This window comes from Sesamum indicum, linkage group LG10, assembly GCF_000512975.1.
Source record: "Sesamum indicum cultivar Zhongzhi No. 13 linkage group LG10, S_indicum_v1.0, whole genome shotgun sequence".
Taxonomy (NCBI): domain Eukaryota; kingdom Viridiplantae; phylum Streptophyta; class Magnoliopsida; order Lamiales; family Pedaliaceae; genus Sesamum; species Sesamum indicum.
Genome location: NC_026154.1, coordinates 1,366,873 through 1,386,544, shown reverse-complemented (window position 1 = coordinate 1,386,544; position 19,672 = coordinate 1,366,873). Strand labels below are relative to the sequence as shown.

Sequence of the window (19,672 nt, the reverse complement as noted above, 5' to 3'; positions counted from 1 at the left end):
ATTTTGATTTCTTGTCATGTTTGTTTTTTTTTTTTTTTTTTTTTTTCTTGTGGAGGAGATGGGCTTGTGTAATCGTTTATGTTGTTTTTTTCTTTGCCCTGTTCTTGTAGCCTTTTTTGACCTTTCCCTTTACAGTCTTTGGGATTGTCTAAATCTGCATTTAATTGGTTCTTCGAGTTTGGTAGAGATATTACATGGTCTGGGAGAGAAGAATATAAGAGATCTCACTCACTATTTGAGGATCATTTCGTTTTTCTGTTGGATTGTGTTACGTAATGTCATTATCTACTGATAACGTAGAACACCTAAACTGTGAACCTTAAATATTGCTCCTTTAATATGTTCCAATATATTGTTATCACTGACCATTTCAATTTGGTACTTCTAGAAAAAGTCATATATGTTTCATCTGAGGAAGTTCTTATTAACGCTGAGAAAATGGTATGATCTGGTCCATCCTCTGAATTAGTAGTAAATACATGAAAATATGCATCTCTATTTTGAGAATAAATTCAAGTATACTGCAAGAAACATGTAGTACGAACAGAGGAACATGGGGAAGAAAGAAGAGAGAGAAAGAGATGGAGCATGATAAGAAGTGCCTAGAATGATTTTGGTGAAGGTAGTGTTTACAACTGATGGGATAATACACATGATCTTGGTTTTGCAATTTCAAAAGGTAACGATTAGTTGTGAGGCAATTGAGTTTTATCTGTTATGGCCACAAAAATAATTGATCTTCTTATTAGGATAGACAATATAGATAAGTAAAGGGATCTGAAGCCTCTACGGATGTGAAAGTGTTCTCATGATTCTTTCTATTTTATGTGAAGTGTTAACACAATGGATATCAACCAGCAACCATCTCATCGGGAAATTAGAAATTCAGCATTATTTTAAGTTTTTCAGGGATTATTTGCCATATTATTTTCTTAAGGGGCCAATTTGAATTGCAAGTGACATTTTTTTAGTTAAGCAACACAGCACTACTGGGTGGATATTACATTTATATCGGTTACTCTTCAGCATAGTGCACGAATATTGTCTTTTTTGTTTCGCCACTGCCATTTAGATGTTGCTGTTTCAGTGTACTGGATAATTATTGATTGAGCTCTTTTGCATTTTGCTTTATTCAGCTGTGATGATGCATGGGGAAACCTTAAATGATTCTGAAGGAGAAATCAAAGTTAGTTTTGGTTATCATTGCAACTGCAAGACAAATTATATTGATATCCCGTCTTCAGGTATACTTCAAAGGGGCAACAGCTCCTTCTCTTGCCTCTCCGGTGCTGCATTGAGTGCCAATGCAACATTAGCTAATACGAATATTTGCAATGGGTTGTTTGGGTCTGAAATACTCCCAACTTTGGACTCTCCTACTTCATTCCGTAGGATTCCATCTTCACCAAAGTTGGACTTTTTATCATCTTCTCTCCAAAGTAGCATGTCAAATTTGAGTTTTAGTCCATCCTCGGCAAGTGAGGGTCTTGATTATGATTCCTTTTCACTCAAGTCTATGAGTGCTCCTTCAAGAAGCGAAAGCTTTCTCAACGCAATGGAAGTACAAATTGCTGGAGGCGCTGCTGGTGAAGATAGAGTTCAAGCTGTTTGTTCCGAAGAAAATGGCTGGGTTTTCTGTGCCATCTATGATGGTTTCAATGGAAGGGATGCGGCTGATTTTCTGGCTGGAACATTGTATGAAACAATCACGTTTCACCTTAACCTTCTAGACTGGGACCTTGAGCAGGAGTCAGCTAAAGCTTCTGACTGTGTGGCGTCAGAAAATGTTAGAAATAATGTTAGTCTTAGTTGCTTCGACGACACACTTAATAATGGAAATGGAGACAGATGTTTTAAGCAGAGGGTGCTCAACAGCCTTCAGCACTCTCTCAGTCTAGCAGAGACTGAATTTCTTCACATGGTTGAACAAGAAATGGATGACCGTCCTGATTTAGTATCTATAGGATCTTGTGTCTTACTTGTTCTACTCCACGGGAAAAATTTGTACTTGCTCAACGTTGGTGATAGTCGAGCTGTATTGGCTACATATGAAAGCGAAGGTCTGCGAGCAGTGCAGCTCACTGATTGTCATACTGTTGACAATGAAGTTGAGAGAATCCAACTTCTGAACGATCATCCTGATGACCCTTCAACAATTGTGGCAGGAAAAGTCAAAGGGAAGTTAAAGGTTACAAGGGCTTTTGGAGTTGGTTACTTGAAAAAGGTAAAACAACTCTACAAGGTGTTTCTATAATTCTAGTCATATTGGATTACTGTTCATATGTCATTAGTAACAGCTGATCTTGACTTGACAAAAGCTGATGAGTTGCTTCCATGGATTGTGTTTAGAATCAGTTTAGTTTCTCCATTCTGTCTGATCATTCTACATTTGTCCTGCAGAAATCCATGAATGATGCTTTGATGGGTATTCTTCGAGTCCGTAATCTCATAAGCCCTCCGTATGTATCATTGCAACCATCAGCAAGTGTACACGAGATTTCAAACTCTGATCACTTTGTCGTACTGGGGAGCGATGGCTTGTTTGACTTCTTTAGCAATGACGAAGTTGTAAAGCTTGTACATTCATACATATCAAGAAACCCTTTTGGTGATCCGGCTAAATTTCTGGTAGAGCAGCTTGCGGCAAGAGCAGCAGAGTCGGCAGGTATTAACTTCTGTTATTTGGCCGAATCTAAATAGATTTCACTTTTTGCCCCATTCTGCAACTATGAAGAACCATTTGCTAATGTTCTATTTGCTATGATTGAGGTCAATGACGTCTGTGAAGATAATTACTTATCTATGAGTGCATTATTGTGAAATACTCATATAGATTATAAAACATGCACGTCCGTCTAGCAAAGTATGCATTATGTGTTTTCAAATAATAAAAATGTTTCTTATTCTATGCGATGACTTGATATTTGCATATGTCATTGAAGCTATTCAGTACGGATTTTCTGTTTTACAACTTGTGGCTCTTGCATTGTCGAGTATTGACTTCCGACGTATAAAATTTAGGGCTCTGTGCCGGCAGTGCTTGTAGGGGAGGCAACATTAAATAAATCATCTGGAGGAAATATCTATCTTAATGTCTCATTCAACCTGCCACTTGCATAATTTCTTAGTCATGATCTTTTGCCTAGTGAAAGAATAAAAAATAATACTATACATCAGGCATTGGGAGGTCATCTACATATAATAGACTTGCAAAATTTTGAGTAAGTCACTATAAAACACGTCTTTGTTTAAAAAATCTTCTTATATATTTATTATCATGTGATATTTCCAGGTTTTAGCATGGAGGAGCTGATGAGTATCCCTGCTGGCAGAAGACGAAAATATCACGACGATGTGACAGTCATAGTAATCGTCCTGGGCACGAACAAACGCGCCTCAAAGGCATCGACGTGTCTATGAACTGCCAATTCAAATTCGACCCAGAAATTGTCTACGCCAGGCATCTTTTTTGCAGTCTGTTAGCTTTAAGTTCCACTATAACATAAACTCTGCAGCTATTTCCTTGGACCATACATATGTTACATTGTCTTATCTTTACCAAAACATGTTATGGAATCAATATTTGTTTGCATATTACAATTTTTTGTGGAACAAGTAACTCTCGCGTGCAAGGTAATGATAGAAAGCGCCTTTCTTGCCTCCATTTTTCGTTCTCCTGCTGTTCTACGGTGAGATATGACACAAAGTCAAGAGTCTTGACTGTGAAGTTATTTTGAATTGCTAGATTCCTGCCATAGATAAACAAGGCATTGCTAAAAGGTGGTTCTATGTTCCCCCATCAAGTAATCACTTTTTAGCTAAGACTAACTGTGCTACACGAACATTTGATTCGGTAGTAATGTCAGGAATCTCTCTTGAGTTAAAAACAAATGGTTTAGCATATCTCATCATATATGCCTTCCATTTGGTGCTTGATTCCCTCCCTGGATGCTCTTCTTTACATCTTCTTGACCTTTCAAGATTTGGGAGAGTAAAAGAGAAATCGAACCTTTAAGCTTATGCTTTCCGTATTCTGGTTGTTCGTTTAAGCTTTCTTGCTGATGCCCCATTACGCCGTACGGTGAATGCTTAATTATCTGATACTTGGAACTTTGATCCTGCCCAAGAACTTTTTGAGGCTAATAGTAATTGTCGTTTGTTGATATTCATCCTTATTCCTCCTACTGCATATGATGAGAAACTCCGATGAACACAAGAATGGGGTTGTCTGATAACTGAATTACATTCTTTCTTGAAATCAGATGAACTCCTATAAGTCATTTTCAGACACAAACTGACACATATGTTGTGAGATTCTTGTTTCAACTTCAGCTTTAGAATGTCAAATGGGTTAGGAGAATAAAACCCATATTTTTAAAGGCTTTCGAGTCAACTCTAGATATCAGCAGAGATGAACGATAAACTACAATAGACTCTTATGAGTTTTGTTGAGTTATTTATTTAAATATTATAAAAAAAAAGAAAAATTACAATAATACCACAAATGTGGGAGAATTGCAAAATTAAGGCGAGTTGTTAGTAGCGAATTTATTTTTTTATTTTTTTAAAATTTTGGTTGATGTCATTAGTGACACCAGGTCTTTAGTAGCACTAACGATTTGGCCACATAATTTTTTGTGCCCAAGTCGCGAGTGCTACAAACGACTTGGGCCTTTTTTTTAAAAATTTTTTTGTTAATTGTTAATTAAAAATATAAATATTAATTAATTAATTAATACTTATAATTTTGTATTCTATAATATAATAAAAATATATTATAATATTAAATTAATTTTTAACAACTAATAAAATTAAAAATTACATACAAATAAGAAAATGTATTTAAGTATTAATTTTATTATTTTGACATCTGTGATCCTGTCTTGAAACGTTATTTTAATAGGATGGAATTTGACTTTATTGTAATCGCACAGTATCCACAAGAATGGCGTCACAACAAGATTTACTATAGTTTCTCAAGTCCTCAATCACATCAGTGATCTCCCCTACTAAGCTGTTCAAGTGATAGATGGCCCCCAAAAGAAAAAGACCTCGACAATAACGATGTACTTGTGGGATTGACAGATATTATTAACACTTGTAACTAATTTTAATTTTTTAATATTTAGGGTAATTCAAACGAAATGCAATAAACACAATTCCATCACATCAAAATAATGTGCCAAGGCGAGATTGTAGACACCAAAATAATAAAGTCAATACTTGAATAGATTTTTTAAGGTAAATTACAACGACCTCTCCCGAAATTTGATATAATTACGAATGTCTGCTCGTTGTTTGAAAAATTACAAATACCCCCCTAAAATTAACAATCGTCTAACAAATACTACCTTACATTGGGCTATTACGAGGAAATATTAATCATAGGCAGTATTTGTTAGACGAATATTAAATTTGAAAGAGTATTTATATAATTTATGAAATAATAAAGAGATATGTATAATTATAATAAATTTAGAGTAGGAATAATAGGAAGGTGAGAGATGTTTGTGTGGAAGGAAGAGCATTAGTAGTTGAGGTCAAAAGATGAAAAGGGGTTTGGACATTTGTTGGGAAGCAGATGTAATGTTGTTAAGGTGTACCAAAAACAATTAAGATATTGTCTTAGATAAGAGTGGAGGGTAATGGTGTGAAAATAATATTCAATTATTCCAATTCCCCATCATCAAAATTCCTATATATGATTAATTAATATTCTTCGAACATATCTAATTTCCTTCTTCAATCACTCAATAATACACAAACCACCATATCTTTCACAAACACATACATAAATTGTTCAATAATTACTGTTTGGGTAGTTTCTGTAATTATAAAATAAACAATAGATTAGGGGTGTGGGTGTGTTGGTATAATATGTATGTAGGTGAAAGATATAATAGTAATAATAATATATATATATATGTATGTAGCAAGCAAATTAGTATTAATAACACACCAAATTAAGGTGAGAATGAAAGATGATGAAGAGTTAAGACTACCTTAACACATTCAAACACACATTCTAAGACACTATTACCGCAAAATTTTCACCATTTTTCTCCCACACCAACCTTCCTTAACTTATCTACATCTTCTTCACATGATGTTGCATCCATTTGGGTTCTCATCGCTCAATATCTCGAACGAATCCAACGGTGCAGCTTGCGCCTCATACATTTCTGCTGCTGCATAGGAGGCGTAGCTGTACGCTGATGGAGGCATGTAATAACTTGGACCACCGTTGCCGGTGCGATGCGCCGCATTGTAGCTCACCACATATGCTGCTTGTGGCGCATAATTCGGAGGATAATGGTACACATTCTCTGATGTAGGGCTCGGATTAATCTGATCCACAACTTGGGTGAAACCCACCTTTGGAATCTCCACTCCTGTGCTTGCTGGTGCGCCATTAGGTGCTGGACCTGCATTGCTGTTTTTCCCTTTTCGCCCTTTCTTTTTTTTCTTCTTTTTCCCACCACCCTGTCCCTGTCCCTGTCCTCCTCCACCACTATTCTTCTCCCCACCGTTGGCGCTGCCATTAATCTCCGCCGCTGGAGATTTGTCCCCGCCGGGGAGATTTTCCGGCGGCTTGTTGTCCACAGAAACAGGGTCCACGAACTTAACAGTTGGTCCACCATTGGTTCTTGGAGAGCTGATCTTGACTTGAGGATTATTATTATTATTGCCCTGATCAGATGGATTCTCCTCCTCTTCCTCTTCGCTGTTTTCACTGCTCTTGGAGTCGTTTTCTTTCTCATTGCAGTTTCCTTTTCCGGGCTTCTTTTCCTTGCCGGCGGAGGGAGGCTTTTCCGGCCATAATTCTGCATGCTTTCCAGTTTTCACCAGTTTCTTGATCAGGGTTTGTGCATCAATATTGCCAGTAACAGTAACTTTTTGCTGCTGGGAATCTATGTTTGTCGTGTAAACACCTAAAAAGAGAAGATTAGAAACAAGAGAACAAGTATTAAAGATTACATTTTTACGTTTCCTTGGCATTTTCACAAAGTTAATCAAACATGCTGGGAATCTAAGTAGGGAAGTGAAGGTGGGGTTTCCGTACCTTCAATGCTTTGCAGAACTTTCTTCACTTTCCTTTTGCAGCCTTGACAGTGGATGGAAACTTTGAGAACCCATGTCTGAAAAGCAAAGATAACCACTTGAACAAAGCTAGAAAACAGCAGAAATTAGCAGAGTAGGACATGAACATGAAAGATCCATATATACCTGGTATTGAAGGGGAGGTTGAGAAGGTTCTTCTGCTTGTCCTGATGCCATGGGGGGGGGGGGGGGGGGGGGGAGCGGGGGGGGGGGGGGTAGGGTAGGGAATGCGGAGGAGTTTTGAGTATGATGAATGAAGGAGTTAGTGGTAGATAAGACTAGAGAGTAAAGATAGTTGCTCCTTACTAGTGAGTGCTCTCAACAAAGATGAAGGAAGAGAGCTATCTGATTGGTTGCAACCTGTACTCTAATTTGAAAATGACATGAGATGCCCCTCCCTCCTACCTCCTGCTATCACCAAGACCAAGTGCTCTTACTTTGAATTATTTATTACAAACAAATAATCTTCTTTTAGCTCTAACTATTTCTAAGAAACTGTTTAGAATGAAAGGATCAAATCAGGAGAGGTAGATCATTGTTCAATTTAATTAAATGGATCAAGAATTTCGAACAAGAACATTTAATACCTACCAACGAGGAAGCTTTTAGTTTTAGGTCTACGTCAAGTAGTGTGAAATGGTATAAGAAAATTCAAAACGCACCAATAACACTCTTCCTGCCTAAGTGTTGTCTTCTCAATCCAACGGGGAACCAAACTTTTGCTCAATTCAACAAATCCAGTACATCTAAATGGAGCCAAACCCAATTTTGCATGGCCCAATCTAGTTTAAGTATGTCAAATTAAATTTTATTCTCCTTCTATATGAAAATAATTCTGTAGAAAGTTACACTTAGGAAGATAGTAAATGCTGAGATATTATTGTTAGAGTAAAATCAATTAAGTTTTTATCCTAAATAAGTTGATAGGAGTGGGATTCAAATCTGGGCCCTCTGCCTTTTCCCGGATCTGAATCTAGTTAGGATTGATGACACAGTGGATTCTAATCTGGGTAAACATTCTTAGTAACTGGATTAGGAAAGAGTTTATACAACGTCCAGCCTAGGAATCTCACCAATCAAATATGTGCCTTTTTTTCCAATTAACAGATCATTCAACATAGAGAAATAATCATGGGTTTTTGAAAGCTCACACGAACCAGAATCATTAATATAAATGACTACTACAAGTTTTGGCAGGGACAAGACAGGACAGAGCTCCTCTACTCCACTCAACTTCCTTAAATTCATGAGAGAGACTTTCCTATCATTGTCCCGTCCAAAATTTATTATTATTGCCTTCGTAATGTGTGAAGGCGTCTAGAGCTAATAAATGACTTGATTTGTTTACAGTCCACTATGTACATTGAATTTTGAATGCCATAATTTAGGATATTGCCAAACAGAAGGCTATCCTCCAGGCCTTGACAACAGGGAAATTTTAATTAGAAAGAAATGCCATGAAATGGACTTGAAGAAAGATAAACCTTTCAGTGTGACATCAGAAAATGACCATGTTTTATGGAGAAAAAAAAATACTTTATACAAATAGAGAAACTTTGTTGGAAGAGGAGCTAAAATTGCAAACCATGGCTCATAAAGAATACCCCAATTAATATGGTCAGATCTATGTTGAAGCCCATTACCTGGAATTAGGTATCAGCTTGATTGTAATATTTTGTCCAATTACTAGCTTAGTTTGAGGCTTTGAGCACATGTTTCTCAAGTGATATGAAATGGAAAATGGAAACCGCTAACGAAATATGCTGAGAGTCAAATAATTAAATTGAAATTAACAATCGGCATCACTATTAGTGAAGTGATGCTGGACAAATGTCACATAACGAAAATAAAGGTAAGACGTTTGATCTACAACCCAGACAAAGTGGCAACTCTTCCAGGCACAATAATACCACAAATGAGGTAGCAAAAGAGAATAGTTTAGCCAGCCTATTCATTGGTGTCTTTACCATCATCTTCTTTCGGTAAATCTTGAGCTACCTCCTTGTTGTTTTCCACGTCTTTTGCACCTTCAGCCCCTATTGTTTCTCCCAATTCATCCTGCAGCTACAACAGTTTCCAAAGAATGAAATTGACAACTTCAATAAATACGTTAAAAAGCTCAACCGAAGAAGCTACATATAAGCAACAGATACTGACCCCTAAATTTCTTAGGCTGGCTGTGACATCTTCCTGCTGCTGTTGGAGAGTGGTCCTCAGTTCTCGAAATTCCTTCATTTATCAACCAAATTAACCGCATGATTGTGGCATATCATCACAGTTTAAACTAGAATAAAGTATAGGAAAACCACTCACTGTCCGGAGTTGCTCCACTTCAGTATTGAGTGATTTCTTCAGCTCAGAGAGCTCCTACATAAAAAAGAAAATAGAAACTGAATGGCATGGCAAATTTGATGCAAGTCAGAATCAAAGGAGAGTTAATGATAATTAATTGCTGGGGTCAAACAAATAGTTAGAAGCCCCGCGGGAGAAAATACATCTAGTATAATAATAGTCCAAGATTTGAAAAACATAACTCGATTCCAAGTTCTAACACCTTAAAAACACTTGGACGCTGGAATTCCACACCCTTGACCCAATGCTTAAAAGTCCCACACAACTAGGTTTGGTGTTGCTGCCCCTGTGAATTTGTACCTACATAAGCTAGCAACAAATAGGATCACATGATTTCATCATCATGTGTTAATCCAATCATTCACAACTTACATGGGTGCAAATTCACATTGGCGGCACTAAATTTCCCCAACTGATACAACACCTCCATAAATAGAACTGATTGGCTAGAACCATGTTCATGTCCTTACTTTTGAGAGTCACATTTGATGGCCCCCAAAATGCTTCTTAGTTGACGAATGCCAATCAACAAACATACTTTTTTTTATTTTGCCAGATCGGATGAGATTAGAAAAGCTCAATATGCAGTAGTACTCAACATGAATATTATCACTAGTCCACGTAGCAGATTGCTGCTAGGAACTGTTTCTACCACTTTATGCTTCAAGCGACACAATTAACTGATGGTAAGTCTACCACGCATACAGCAAAACAGCATAGATACTCAACATACTAAAGGAGCAGAACAGCAACAAAGGGATAGTTTATCAACACATCCACAAGGACATCATAGTGCTCATTAAAATGATAACACTTTAAAATTAAAAGCTAATACTTACATCACGGTAAACCTTGACTTGAGTGTCCAGCTTCATCCTCCAGTTTTGCAGGTCCTATTAAATTAGAAGAAAAGATGAAACGATTTAAGAATTTGTAAAACTAAACAAAAGAAAAACGTTAAGCAAGAGCAAATCCTAGCCTTACAAACCCTTTGAGGATTTTAAATCTGCTTACAGATTTCCTGTTAAAATACATGTGCGGAAAATCATTTCTGTAAATTGTGATTTTCAGGAAATAACAACGATTTCCTGAAGCTAACCAATGATTTTCTTCAGTACCATCTTCTAAAACTGAAAGAATAACTAAAAATCTAACCAAATTAATACCTAAACCAACTTCTGTAGTGAATAAATAGAAAGCTGAAAATTAAATAAACAAACAAAAGTAGCGTATAAAAGATCAACCTGCTTCAGATTCTGAATTCTACTGAGAAGCTCCTGCCGCGATTCAGCCAATTCCTGCATATCCATATCCGTACATAATCTTCAAACTCAACCAATGCTCAAAATCGATAGAAACGGACAATCAAACTAACAAGACGTACCGCAAACTTAGGGTTAATCGGCGTCACATTCTCATTCTCCTTTTTCTTCAAAACAAACAAAAAAAAAATCATAAATTAAAAGAAGAAAAGCTAGAAGACGAAAGATCATCACTGCTTCCTACCTCAGACAGAGGAGCTGGAGGAGGAACCGAAGAAGTGGACTCGGAATTTTCCATCGGCAAAAAAACCAAAAGCAGTATCGTTAATCGAAGAAAAATTGAATGGGTTTGGATCTGAGCTTTTTTGGTTTTAGCAAGGGTTTTGACAGTATGAGAAAAAGCAAGGTGGGAATAATTCAATTATTAAACAGTAGTCGCCGTACTGCTACGGTGGTTCAAATTGAAACTCAATTTCTCCGTGAACGAGATATGTTTGGGCGGGCGAATTTCGGGCTGAAACTCTGTTTTCTCTTTTCTTTTTTCCCTTTTTCCTCATTTTCCCCCCCCCCCCCCCCCCCCCCCCCCAAAAAAAAAATCCACAAAAATGTATATTATAATTTATCTCGTTCTGTTAGTTCATGTGCGTTATATAGATTATGGCGTATCCCTTTGGCTTGTCGAGGGAGAAACCACCAGTTGAGCACTGTTCTACTGTACGATCTTATTTTATTAATAAAACTTATATTTACCCAAAAAAAAATGTATATTATAATAAAAATTTATCTATATTATTATAAACAAAAAAAAAAATTTCCTACCAATTTTTTAATATCTATATTTACTCTTTATTTTAGTTGTTTTTTTAATTAAATCTGATTAAATTAATAATTTTAATATTTTTTAATAATTTTACAATCATATTTTTTTCATCTTAACTGCTCCATATTTTTAATATTTTTATTATAATTTGTTCTTTTCTTAAATTTCTTTTTTCTTATCATCTCACACCAAAATTTATTTTATATGGTTGTGAAAATCGTGTGCGACGATGCCAGTACAATTAAATGAGAGTTTTTATGGAAGTAACAACATTTAGTAGTACAGACTTATGAAAAAAAAAATAACAATTTACCCCTTATACTTTTAAAAAGGAGCAATTTACCTCCTTATTGAGAAGGAAGTAAATTGTTAAAATTTAGAAAAAACAGAGAGATATTATTATTTTTTTCATAGAAAAATAATTTATTTATTTTTATAATATTACAGGGAATTACTTGCATTTTTCCGTGTCAAAATCAATATATTGGCTTGTAATTTTTGCCACAAGTGTTTTTATTTTTCTCCCAACAACCCTATCACACCTTTCCATGAAAGCCAGCTTGAAGTTTTATGTTGTGGATGTGGATCCTAAAATAACCATTTTATTACGCTTTATTAAAACATTTGAAAAATATTAAAGATAAAGATGGAAGAAAGAAAGATATATATATATATATTTTTAGGGGTGTAAATGAGTTGAGTTTGAGTCGAGCTTAGAAAAATTTTAATTTTGAGCTTGAGCTCGAACTTTTTCTTATTAATTTTTATCTATAATTAAAATAAAATAATTATTTTAGATTATTTATTATGTTAGATTGACAAGCATTAAAGTATTTTTAACAGCACAATATTCCTAATTTTCTTAAAGTATTAAATAATTTAAAAAATTAATAATTAATATAAAATATAAAACATATAGTAATAATAATGAACTTATTAACTTGTCAATTAATCTTATTTTTATATAGAGATTAAATATATAAATAAAAATACCATATTTCATCATTACCTAAATATATTTCATCATTAGCTAAATTTAAAATATGTGATATTACTTAATAATTATAATATATGATTAATTTTAAATATAAAGTATTGAATATGGAGTTAAATATATTAGAGCTTATAAGCACACCAAACTTAAATTACAACCATTTTTAAATTGTTCAAACACCGAAATTTTCATTTTCTAAAATTTAAAATTTTCAACCACAAAATGGTTATTTATTTGTATAATTTTTTTTATTTCACATTATAATTTTTTATAATATTTTTTTATATACTTATGAGAATCGGGTGTGGCGCAACGATTAGTTTGTATGAAAGAATCGTAGCGAGGACTTGAGGCATGTTAGGCGTATTATAAAATGGGATGTGTGTGTGTGTGTGTTTGACAACCTGCGGTGAACAAAAATGATAATCTTGGAAGACCACTTCCACTAACACGACGCCGTCACGCGTTCGTGTTGGTTTCTTCGATCCTTTCCCCATATCTCAATCTAATTCAAGAATCTGAATAATCAACACTATGTAACCTTCGTTGAAAAGCAACACAATTTTCTCCATTTTGTATTCAAATATCAAATTGCTTTGCAAATATTCCACAAGTTAGATTTGGACTATGTCCCAACTCCCCCAACTCTTTTCTTTTTTATTTAATAAATTTATATAAAATACTTTATTAACTATTTTGAATTCAGTCAAATTTATGCACGTACCAAGATATATCTAAACAGATTTTAAATAATGTGGTAAAATTGTTGAATAGAAAAATTAAATCGTTGATCGAGTTGCTAATTTTTTAATTAAACGTGTCTTAGTCGGGAAAAAAACTTAGATATGTATGTTTTTTTCAATTATATTTAATTAATCATTCACATCTAATAATAAAACAAATATAAAAGTTAAAGTTAAGAAAATGTAAAAACTTTGACTAATTTAAGAAGAAAATAGAGAATATAAAAATTAATCAGGGAAGATGGAAGGAAAAGAGGTAATCAAAGAAGAGCAGCTGCCGTTGCCCTGCCACCCTTCTTATTACATCCTCGAATCAAATCAGGAGCAGCCCACCAAGAAACGCACTACAATTTTGACAACAAAGTTCTACTTCAAGTCACTCCGGTGATAGCTTTTGTTGCTCAATTTCCTTTCGGAATCCGAGTGAGTGGATTCAGCCATGGGCGGCCAAGAATCGTTCATATACAGCTTCGTAGCGCGCGGCACGATGGTGTTGGCGGAGTACACCGAGTTCACCGGCAACTTTCCGGCGATTGCTGCTCAGTGTTTGCAGAGGTTGCCGTCTTCCAACAACAAGTTCACGTACAAGTGTGATCACCACATTTTTAACTTCCTAGTTGAAGATGGTTATGGTAATTTCTCTTCTTTTTTAGTTATTGACGATTCTTTCCGTTAGGTTGGAGATTGATTTTGAAATGGGTTTTCTTGGATCTGAGGCAGAAAGTTTAAAAGCTTCAGTCTTTACTGATTCCTTTAGCTAGAAGTTATGGTTCAAGCAATTTAGTGAATTTTTCGCTTCTGGAAATTTTCTTGGAATTGTTTTTTCTCTTTTGAGCTGCTGGAGATTTGCGTTCTTGGATCTGTAGTAATTTGGATTTGCATACGTGAATTGATCAATGATTGAAAAATATATATCTCTGCTAGCTCCTGCGATAATCTAGATTAACTTATAGATGTACAAAAGCTGTAAATCAAACCAAAGCTAATTCAAGATATTAAAAATGGACTTGAATGCATCTTTTACTTTGTAACTTTGTTAGAATGGCTCTAGTGTAACTTTGTACTGGTTAAACCTTGCATACCTGGGTCTTTGGACCAGTTACTTTTGATTGTTTCATGTTGGAAAACTATGTATTGTTTTTAAACTTCACGGTTCTACAAGGACCACTTTTAGATAGCCACGAAAGTTGGATATGTTGGGAACTAAATGGTGGAAAACACAGTTGAAACGATTGTCTTTTGTTCGTCTCTTTCGTTGTGTCCTTGACTCCGGCCTGGTGTCTAGTTTTCATGTCATTTTCAAGACCTGAGAGACGTAAGTTGAGAACTTTGTGCTTCTACCCACCTGACATCATGCTTACTAATCATGCAGCATACTGCGTCGTTGCCAAAGAATCCGTCGGCAAACAGATCTCAATTGCACTTTTGGAACGTATAAAAGCTGATTTCAAGAAAAGATATGGAGGTGGTAAAGCAGATACAGCAGTTGCGAAAAGTCTGAACAAAGAATTTGGGTAATGTTCTCTCAGAAGTGGAAGACGAGTTGTTGATACTTTTTTGTACATTTGAGTTGTCGAGATTGACGAAATTCAGAAATCTCTGAAATGCAGGCCTCTAATGAAAGAACACATGCAATACATTATTGATCATGCCGATGAGATTGAGAAACTATTGAAAGTTAAGGCCCAAGTTTCAGAAGTCAAAAGTATTATGCTGGAGAATATAGACAAGGTATGTGAAATGAACTAAACTGGAGAAATATTGCTCTGTTCGTACATCTCTGCTGCTTTTTGGTTGCTTTCCGCTAGTATTTTGCCTTGATCTAAACCTTCGTTATTTTTAAACTTATAGCTCTATTCCTCTCTATATTTATGCAAATTACAAAAACCAGATGATCTCTTGATTGTCCCACAAAATCTTTTGTTACTCGTACAGTTTCTACTTCCCCCTTTTCCAGTTCAACTCATTCACAGTTCAATCTTAGCTTGACAAATATGTAACTGTAAAGCTATAGATACACGAGGCATATGGCCTTTATTCGTGATTCTCATATTAACGATAAATACCACCTGAAAATCAACTTAATGGATGTGGTAAGAAAGGTGCCAAGGTAATTACCGCAGGTCCAGACGAGTGATTTAGGTTTAAGTGTAATCTTGAGGTGTCTATCAAAGGATCCTTACCCTCGTACCTGCTATCATGATCCCTTCGTTAGTACCTAGAACCCACCTCCAATGTAGACTAAAGCTTAACAAAATAAGGCAAGGAAAAAATAGCTGAAATACTCAGTAGGATGAGGCAGCTTCAGATTGATTACTTAGTTTATACCCTTCCCACTCTCGAGTAGCTTCATTAGTTTCTAGCTTCATCTTTTTTATTTCTCATTAGTAGTTCCGTTTTCTCTTTTGGTTTTCGACTACTTGACCCTCTATGCATCTTCCAGACTATGGAAAGAGGTGAAATCCTAACCAGCCTAAACGACAAGGCAGAGGACCTGCGCAATTCGGTAGGCTGATTCATCCAACTTTTGCAATTTGCACTTACTCTTGGGTTTTCATGTACACAAGCTTACTACTGATCGCTTTTCCTTGTCTATGCAGGCTCAAGAATTCAAGAAACAAGGGCAGCAAATCCGACGAAAAATGTGGTACCAAAACATGAAAATAAAGTTAGTTGTGCTCGGAATCATCCTCCTCCTTGTCCTCATAATCTGGCTCTCTGTTTGCCGCGGTTTTAACTGCACCAACTAGAAGTATCTTCTGTTTACGACACGTGAGGGAGTTTTCTGCAAATAGTTTAGAGCTTGATTCGAGAGATTATCAACAGCCCCCTTTCTCCTCATCTCATGTTCTCTTGACGACGGGGGAACTGTGGAAGAAGAAGACATTACGTGCACCGCTGCCGATATAATTGCTGTAACTGTTTGTTCTACATCTTATGTATAATACACATTCTTTCTTAGTTTTACAGAATAAATAATAGAAGGTATTCTTGATGCAACATTCGTCTATTTCCTAATACTTGAGAGTTGTTTGCTTCATGTGGTTTCATTGGCTGATCTCACAATATGATACAGAAACGAGCACTTTCACATTGACCAGCATCGATGAAAGCTCGTCCCATGCAGTCGTCTCGTTCAATAATATGAGTGATACAATGTCGAAGAACGATGGAAGAATCATCATTATCCAGCTACAGATGTTGTGCCAAGATCTGCAGAGGCAAAAGCATCTGGTGGAGATAACATCACCGAGCTTTATCCCACATGGACAAAGAAAAGCAAAAGGGGGTAATCCTACAGACTATAAAATGGGCCGGGCAAACCCGTTTTGAAGCATACCTTTCTCGGCCTTTTGGCTAAGATCAAGTGTAGTATCTGTTCTTATCAGTTTAATATCTGATACGTGGGCCATCGGCCCACATGATATTAAATTAATTTTTTTAGGGGGAAGGCCCAATAAGGTAGCTTGCTGCCTGGGTCTTCGCGCGTCGCCCATGCGTTGCACTACTGCTCGGGCCCGGCGCACCCCACCAATTCAAGTACAATCTTGCCTCAGCCATCGGCTTAATTGTGAATTTGGCAACGGAAAGATATCGGTTGACGCTTTCTTTTATAGGGTGGCGCCGTACTAGCTTGTTGGACATGAAAGTCGTGGTTTGCCTAACTTGTAAAAGTTGTTTTATGGGAGTGGGCGCTGGCAGAGCAGTGTGTCTTTTTATTAAGAAATCAAAGAAGAATCTGTGAGAGATGGAAACGGAACCAAAGAAAGTTCAAAGTTGTAGAAATGTTATTTTTATAGATTTTGGGTTCAAGCACACCAACAACTCTTTTGAGGCATCTTTGTCAAAAAGGGAGTTTTAAAGCAAGAATCTTCACAAACAAGTCATTTAATTATGAAAAAATTATTGTGTAATAAAAATATCATGTTAAATATATACAAATTATACGTATTGTGTTCTAAATGATCGCCTAATTTAAAAGTTTGGAGTCTAATAGCTAATTTGATTTGGGAATGAAAGTATGCCCGACATCCTTTACTAGTTCATAGAAAGGAACAATGAGCTGATGTATTTAGTGGATATTGGATTCGTTGAGATTAGTGGGGCTCGAACCCATAACTTCCATCTTGACAAGGCAATGCTCTATGATATTCATATGTGCTCACAAGTCACAATGTGTATATTGTTGCAGCAAATACACGTTGCAGAAAATTCTTGAGCAGGGCCAACTTTAACAACATATTAGTATTCTAAGCTTTTGATATATGATCAGAAGGAAAAATATGATTTACTTGTTATATGATTTAGTACTATCAGCTATAGGGTGTCAGCCTTTAGGTCATGTAATATTGCGAAACACAGACATAATCACAGTCACGTTAACATAATATAACTGTATATACCTAATTAATAATTATGGCATGGATCATAGGTTGGAGTGCTAGTGATTAAGTAATGTCTATTACAACATAGACGAAACAATTGAAGGGAATAGAAATGGAGATCCATAAGAAACAATGCACTTTCTACTATTTCCTATTGTTTCCTCCTCTTTCCCATGTTCTTGGTGTGAATTAATTAGCTCGACGTACTTGTTCATTCACTGCAACATAGTTTTCAGACCTTTAGGTGCATAGTTTGTCTAACAAATACAGTATTACACCAAGAAATCCCTAATCGCTTGAGTTATTAATTATCACGCATTTGATACAAATACTTAATATTCTATTCTCGTTTCAAAAGTTACAATTCATCTTCGTCACTGAAACCATGTCATGTAACAAAATTCTGAACCTTCGCAACAACGAAAGTGTTTGTTCAACCATGACTTAAGATGTCTCAAATGCCTAATTAACACAACAAAGTAATTGATGTTGTTATTACACAAGTAGTAGATAAACACAAGCTTTATTCCGCATTTTATTCATTCTTGCTATCCAAATATTACATATTTATCGAGCAAGAAGACAGCAATTTAGGCTGTGTGGAATAAAGAAATACAACATTCACAAACCAATCCAAACCATTTATATAGATATGTAACTCACTTTGACAATATTGATTGCAAAATCACAAGGATTAATACAGCATCGAAACAAACAACACTCTGTTAATTTGCATATAAAACTAGACAACCTTCAATATTACACAACCTACCTAGACTCGAACCCCATCCCTCATCATTTTCACAACATTACAACACAGCAGTACCTCGTACCATGAGATACATACGTTACACATATCAAACATTGCACCAAAAATAAAAAGAGCACTAAACTAGTCGTGTTAAACACTTCAAATCTTGCCCCCATTAGGTAAGTCCAAAAGGGCTTTTAATTACTCAGACACCATTCGAAATCAACAAACACTCAGAATCAAGACAACCTAATTATGGATCACCACAAACTGATGATGAGATCAGTTAACCAATTATGAGTACTACTGCTACTACTACTACATATCCCTGACTTCAAACTCGTTGCGATTCTTGACAACGATGTCGTACATGTGCATGGACTTGAACTTGTTGAAATCCTTAGGGAGGGAAATGAGATGAACTGTGGACCTCTTGTGGAACTGAAGGAGTTCAGGATCATCATAGTACCTCTCCCAACCGAGAGACGACAACTTCCTCTCGAGAACAGAATATGATGTGATAACCTCATTTGTTGGTACATGGACTAGCACTTTCTTGCCATGGCAGTCTCCGGCATTCTCCACCAGCCGGACAACGCCGTTTTTGAACACCCAAACACCAGACATAGCTGTTTTTCAAGTAATTAATATTTGATGATCAAGGTAATGATGAGAGGATATAGAAGTGGTGGATATAGAGACATATATATATAGAGGATATATGCTATATGGAATTCAATTAAACCCCTACTCACCCACCCCTTTAGAAAAAAAGAAATAGAGGTTGAGAAAGTTGTAAATGGTGGATATAATTAAGCAAGCAAACAAGCTATATATGGCATTATATTGTTCTTGTCTTTAATATTAAGAACTAGGTTCCTTCTTTTTATATGAAAAAAGGGTGGGGTTGCTTTTTATCAGATTGCAAGCATCACTATTTTATTTGGGTTTTGCACATATATAATAGTGAATACAGCCTACACCAAATTTAATATACTTTATTTTTGTCTTAATGGGTTCTCAAGAACCTTCTTTTTAATTAATTTCATCTTCTCATATACTAATACTCATCGTCAACTTTTTTTACGATTCTATTCCGACTAACTAACTATTCATATATATATATAATTTCTTTAGCCAAAACTGCATTTTTACCAAAGAACAATACCTAAACAGAGAATCCCATCTCTTTTTTGTATACACACACTTTTATTACACATAGTATGTGTGTGGTTGGACATAGGGGGTACTGATCAGAGTACCA

General features: G+C 35.8%; 5 protein-coding genes across 8 annotated transcripts in view; 2 read left to right on the top strand and 3 right to left on the bottom strand.

Annotated features, from left to right (window-relative positions):
* Positions 1-3,664, top strand: part of LOC105171512 (probable protein phosphatase 2C 40) — a 4,384-nt gene extending 720 nt beyond the window's left edge. Inside the window, exons 1-4 of one of the 2 annotated variants that reach the window (XM_020697430.1) lie at positions 443-679; positions 1,137-2,224; positions 2,401-2,665; positions 3,293-3,664. In XM_020697430.1, the coding sequence (XP_020553089.1) occupies positions 1,142-2,224; positions 2,401-2,665; positions 3,293-3,420 (1,476 nt within the window). In that variant the 5' untranslated portion in view covers positions 443-679; positions 1,137-1,141 and the 3' untranslated portion in view covers positions 3,421-3,664. Of the gene's footprint in view, positions 1-442; positions 680-1,136; positions 2,225-2,400; positions 2,666-3,292 lie in introns of those variants that run through there. The other variant, XM_011092656.2, reaches the window with a different exon arrangement.
* LOC105171510 (heavy metal-associated isoprenylated plant protein 35-like) lies at positions 5,929-7,417 on the bottom strand. The gene is made up of 3 exons (XM_011092654.2): positions 7,228-7,417; positions 7,064-7,139; positions 5,929-6,932 (listed from the first exon to the last, which is right to left on the bottom strand). The coding sequence occupies exons 1-3, from the start codon at positions 7,276-7,278 to the stop codon at positions 6,100-6,102; spliced, it is 960 nt and encodes a 319-aa protein (XP_011090956.1). The 5' UTR covers positions 7,279-7,417; the 3' UTR covers positions 5,929-6,099.
* Positions 8,863-11,265, bottom strand: LOC105171509 (CAP-Gly domain-containing linker protein 1). 2 transcript variants are annotated; one of them, XM_011092652.2, is made up of 7 exons: positions 10,960-11,265; positions 10,838-10,882; positions 10,698-10,751; positions 10,293-10,346; positions 9,415-9,468; positions 9,259-9,330; positions 8,863-9,165 (listed from the first exon to the last, which is right to left on the bottom strand). In XM_011092652.2, the coding sequence occupies exons 1-7, from the start codon at positions 11,011-11,013 to the stop codon at positions 9,049-9,051; spliced, it is 450 nt and encodes a 149-aa protein (XP_011090954.1). In that variant the 5' UTR covers positions 11,014-11,265; the 3' UTR covers positions 8,863-9,048. The 2 variants fall into 2 exon arrangements, with proteins under 2 accessions (XP_011090954.1, XP_011090955.1); XM_011092653.2 differs by having other exon boundaries at positions 8,863-9,159.
* On the top strand, positions 13,519-16,804 carry LOC105171508 (vesicle-associated membrane protein 724). Of its 2 annotated transcripts, XR_002287925.1 has the most exons (6): positions 13,519-13,904; positions 14,645-14,786; positions 14,883-15,003; positions 15,716-15,778; positions 15,873-16,257; positions 16,349-16,804. XR_002287925.1 is itself a non-coding variant. In XM_011092651.2 (5 exons), the coding sequence occupies exons 1-5, from the start codon at positions 13,712-13,714 to the stop codon at positions 16,020-16,022; spliced, it is 669 nt and encodes a 222-aa protein (XP_011090953.1). In that variant the 5' UTR covers positions 13,519-13,711; the 3' UTR covers positions 16,023-16,804. The 2 variants fall into 2 exon arrangements, 1 of the variants encoding a protein (XP_011090953.1); XM_011092651.2 differs by having other exon boundaries at positions 15,873-16,804.
* LOC105171507 (flowering-promoting factor 1-like protein 3) lies at positions 18,278-19,263 on the bottom strand. The gene has a single exon (XM_011092650.2). It carries the CDS (start codon positions 19,033-19,035, stop codon positions 18,727-18,729), a length of 309 nt encoding a protein of 102 aa, XP_011090952.1. The 5' UTR covers positions 19,036-19,263; the 3' UTR covers positions 18,278-18,726.